The 4422-nt window shown below is 45.4% G+C and overlaps 1 protein-coding gene across 6 annotated transcripts in view; it reads right to left on the reverse strand.

Moving 5' to 3' along the window:
• Positions 1-4422, reverse strand: part of APLP2 (amyloid beta precursor like protein 2) — a 101138-nt gene that overhangs the window by 26764 nt on the left and 69952 nt on the right. For all 6 annotated transcript variants that reach the window (XM_019509305.1, XM_019509297.1, XM_019509274.1 and 3 more), the window contains 4 exons: positions 3268-3398; positions 2855-2929; positions 1564-1722; positions 1029-1157 (listed from right to left, as the gene is read on the reverse strand). In XM_019509305.1, coding sequence (XP_019364850.1) covers positions 1029-1157; positions 1564-1722; positions 2855-2929; positions 3268-3398 — 494 coding nt within the window. The remainder of the gene's footprint in view (positions 1-1028; positions 1158-1563; positions 1723-2854; positions 2930-3267; positions 3399-4422) is intronic.

Raw genomic sequence — 4422 nt, forward strand, 5'->3', positions numbered from 1 at the left:
AAATGTCTGCAAGCAACCGTAATGACAACTGGAAAGCTGCAGAGACTAACAAGGTAGCTATTTCCCTTTCCACCTTTTGTCTGGTCCTAGCCAGTGCAAGCTTTAAGATGGCCTCTGCTCTGATAAGCACATAAAGTGTTTAGCAGATGTCATCTCTGATCTTGGTGGGGTCTTTAAGTATTATTGTAGCAATTTTAGAGCATAAAAATGGAAACGTGCAACCACAGAAGGAGGAGAGGGCTAAAGGGTAAATGTAGCATCTGAAACACCTTTCAGAAGAATTGAACCGGCCAGATACAGTGTTCCCTTGAGCCAGCATGTTTAGATGTTCTTCCAAGCTGAGGGGAAAAAAGAAAAATCAGCCACTGGGTCTCCAGGGATGAAGTGTGATGAAAACATGCAATACGCCCTTATTCAAAGTGGAGGGTTTAACACAGCCAAGAACAGTGGCCAACTTCTTGGCAAGAGTTAAAAATCTCCTGCTCATTGGAAGCTAGGGAGAAAACCGGCAAATGCAAGCCTACTTAACAAAATCCATAACATAGTATAGTGCATCCAAAGCCTAAGTGCTCAAGAGAGACTCAGGGAAAATGTAAACAGTGTGCTGGGAAAAGAAAAGGAAGCTCGCCCCTTGCATCTGCTCAAGGAATGACCAAATCCCAAGCAAGTCACATAGGTGCAGCACAAAAAGACGCACTGCTGATGAGCCAGGTCTAAAATCCTATTCAGATTGAGAATAATAGTATAGCTGTGATAGACATCATCACTACTGCAGGCAGCTCCAGGGTAGTAACTGCATATCAAGTACTTAACATTCAGGAAGTGGTAAGGAAAAGTTGTAAGGAGAGCATCTTTGGCAACAAGCAACATGCATACAGAACAGCTAATGAAAATCCCTGTTTAGAGCAAGGACATGTCAAGCTGCTACAGTATTCAGCTTTTGCCGAATCAGAGTGAACAGGATTGCGAGGCTCTTCTAGAGCCGCTCCCGAACTGAAAAGGCTCCCAGGATAGCAACACTTACGTACCTGAGATTTCATCTGCGCAGCCTTTTCTGGGTCAACTGCCAGGACATGTTGGTAATGGCGGATGGTGTGCAGACGGTCCTTGTTCTCAGCCCGGACGTAACGCTTCAGAGCTTGCAGGATGCGGTGAGGCTGCAGGATTTAGGAGTAGTTAAAATCCAACTGCTTACTCCAGAAACTAAACCCTGTACAACAATTGCACTGGAATACAGCACTTGCAAAGTCTACTTTGCTTGATAGATCCTGGAAGCAGCACACCTATGTAGATCTCTCTGGTAATCCTCTTTTATAGCAAATGCACTAGACAGACTACTACACTTCACAAACGAATGTGGCATTAACCAAGTGCAGCTTCCTGCATAACAAGCAGAGTCTGCAAGTCTTCAATACAAGTTACCAAGACCCGTGCCAGCAGTCTGCCTTTCCAATACCCTCAGCCCTGCCACAAAGCTCACTCCACAACGAAGCCTTCTCACCCTCCCCACCTCATCCACGTGATCCCCATCTCTACAACGCAGTATGCTCCAAGGCAACTTACCCGAGGGGGGTCTGCTTGCAGGGCAGCTAAATAATTCTCCAGGGCAATGCGACGCCGGTCATTCAACATGGCTTCTACTCGCGCCAGGTGAGTCTCCACGAGCTGTTGCTTCTCGCTGGCTGCCTCTTTCTCCAGAGATTTAACCATCGCCTGGAAGTGCTGGAATGGGGAGGCAAGAAGCTTTTATAAGGTTGCTTCAGTGCTCTAGCAAAAAGGATGAATTCTACAAGAATGCCTACTTCTGCAGATCCAATTCCTTTGGACAAGCAAGATGGGCAGGGTATGTGGGAGAGGCCCAAAGGCATTTTATGGTAGGGGAGAAGGACATTATAACAGAGAATCAATAAAGATTTAATATATGCTGGTTAAGTAGTAGTTGCAAATCAGACTTTCAAACTCAATTTACAGTCATTTTAAAGTGCTTGGAAAGCAAATAACCCTGTACTCTGCCGTCAGAACTAAGAGTCAGGAGGTGCAGACTGTATTCTCAGCTCTCCTGAGGCCTTAAGATCACCACCAACTCATTTTTATACAGTGAGGACACCACCATTACCTCTATCCCAATATGGCTATTAACTTGTGTTCTGAAAGACAAGGAGATCAGATGGAAGGCACTTTATCAGAGTACCTGGGGAGCTCACCTATAGAAGCTGTAGACTACATGCGTAGATAACATCAAAATAGAGCAGAGGACAAAAATGTATTTTTTTTGGTCTTACAAATGAATCCTAAAAGCCAGTTTTGTACCAACTGAAGACAGCCAAATGTTTGGAGATAGTGCCCTCAACAGAAATCTTATTCTAGGTGCATATTCCTTAAGTCTGCACAGAGAGCTCACACTTAACAGAGGAAGGAGTCCAGCACTTGAACAAGTTTTATTTTCAGCCTCATAGGTTCTCTATAGCTTTGCACAATTGGCCCCCAACACACGGTAGAGAAATTCTGGGTTACAAGACTACAAGGCCATTTGTCAGTGCAGTTGAACAAAACAGATGCCTGAAGTCTAAAGTTCCCTTCTGGCTGAGCTGCTGATAAGCTGGTGGGCAGTTTCATTTCCTGCTACCAGAGGGTGGATAAAAAAAAAAAAAAAAACTGGCAATAACTCCAGCTTCAAGAATAAGAGCCAGTGGATTCCAGTCTCACATTCTTGGGCACAATCCAAGCAGAGGCACGGCTGGCTTTTCAACATTTAGGGCTTCCGGCTCAGGACACCAGCCTCTTTGTCTGCCTCACTCAGGTGGACACTGAAGCTGCTGAGAACAGGAAACTTTTTGGATCCTTTGATTCTTACCTGGATGAGGGTTTGTCTCTCTGCCTTGGGGAGATTCTTGGCTTGACGCTCTGCTTCCTCCCATTCCTTTTTCACCTGAGTAAAGAGAAAGGGTGCTCACATTAATAAGGTTCAAATTTACTTTGGGGCTACCCTACAGGCACAGAAAACCAGCTGCATCAGAAGACCTGTAATCACAATCAGATGTTTCAAATTCAGGGTCCGTACTTGGCAATTAACCCTGCAGAACAGAATGTTTATTGCTCCTGATAACCGTCTTTCCTAGCACACGGGGGAGAAGAGGGAGATAAAAATACAACCACTAAACCATCGGGCCTTGATGCAAGACCACCAGGGAAGCCAGGTCTAAAGGGAAGAGTAGTTGGTCAAACAACACAAATCAGCCACTGTGCACATCAGGGCAACAAGCTCACCCTGTCCATGCGGTTGTGATGTCGGACTTCTAGCTGCTCCTTTGCTTTTTGGAAGCGGGCGTGCTCATTGTCATCTGCTGGGGTTTCGAAGTAGACATCCACGTCATCGGTGGGTACAGGAGTAGGGGGAACTGCAGAGAGAGCGCAAGGGATTCAGACACTTTCTACCATCTGGGCTTTGCTTGCATTAGGTGCCAGGAGTGGGGAGGGAGAGGAGTTTTCATGCCTGCAGAATGGACCCTCTGTTAAATAGACCTTGGTGATCTACTACCCGTCAGGAGTCCATTTTGATATTAAGCTATTAATTTTGCTTCAGTTGCATCATTCCAGATACACAGGAAAGCACCAGGGCAACCAGAGCCCAGATAGGCTTCACATTAAATCTGAGAAAAGTATTGTTCAGCTCCATAAAGAAGACTGCTGTCTAAACTGCAGAACAAAGAACTTACTCTCCCTTCCCTTCACACCTTTTTTTCCCCTGCCTAAACATGATGTTTTGTGCATTAGTTGCTGGCTGACAAACCAGCTCCAGACAGCTGCCACATAAGCCAGGAGACCTGGTTAGAAAAGCCACACCACACAAGGCTGGTCAGGGATCCATGCAATCTCATGGACTGAGGGATCTGACAGCAAGCCTATCACCTGTACCAAGTATGACAACAGGACTAACAAGTGGTGAGGTTAAACAAGAAAGCACTTCGAGGATGCCCACCAAGATGAGTTCACTCATCCAATTGACTGGAAGGCTCTGACTTTCCTAAAGCATTCAAATGGAGCAAAAAGAAAAAGTTACAATCCACCAAAGTTTACATGTACAAAAGTTCACTATATCTGTGACAGTGGCCTTTGTGCTGGTGTAGTACGACTCAGTGGAGTATGGAGACAAGTTTGTTTCTGCACTGGCCAAATTTTAGAAGAGCCCTAGTATCAGGTCACACATTCAAAGCCCTTTTGAAAAAACAAGGGACTATGACAAGCATTGTGGTCCCTGTATGAATTTATCACACAGCCTTAGGTGTACATGGGTGTCAAGTTGCTTGGTTTGGGGTGATGAGTCAGACAGGTGCCTGAAGAAGAGAAGACCTTTAACAGAAAACCATTGGGAGGGAGGAAAAAGAGGGAGGCAGGTAGATGACTGCAGGAACTCAAAAAAAA

This window comes from Gavialis gangeticus, unplaced genomic scaffold, assembly GCF_001723915.1.
Source record: "Gavialis gangeticus isolate Ggan-Ray unplaced genomic scaffold, GavGan_comp1, whole genome shotgun sequence".
Lineage (NCBI taxonomy): Eukaryota > Metazoa > Chordata > Crocodylia > Gavialidae > Gavialis > Gavialis gangeticus.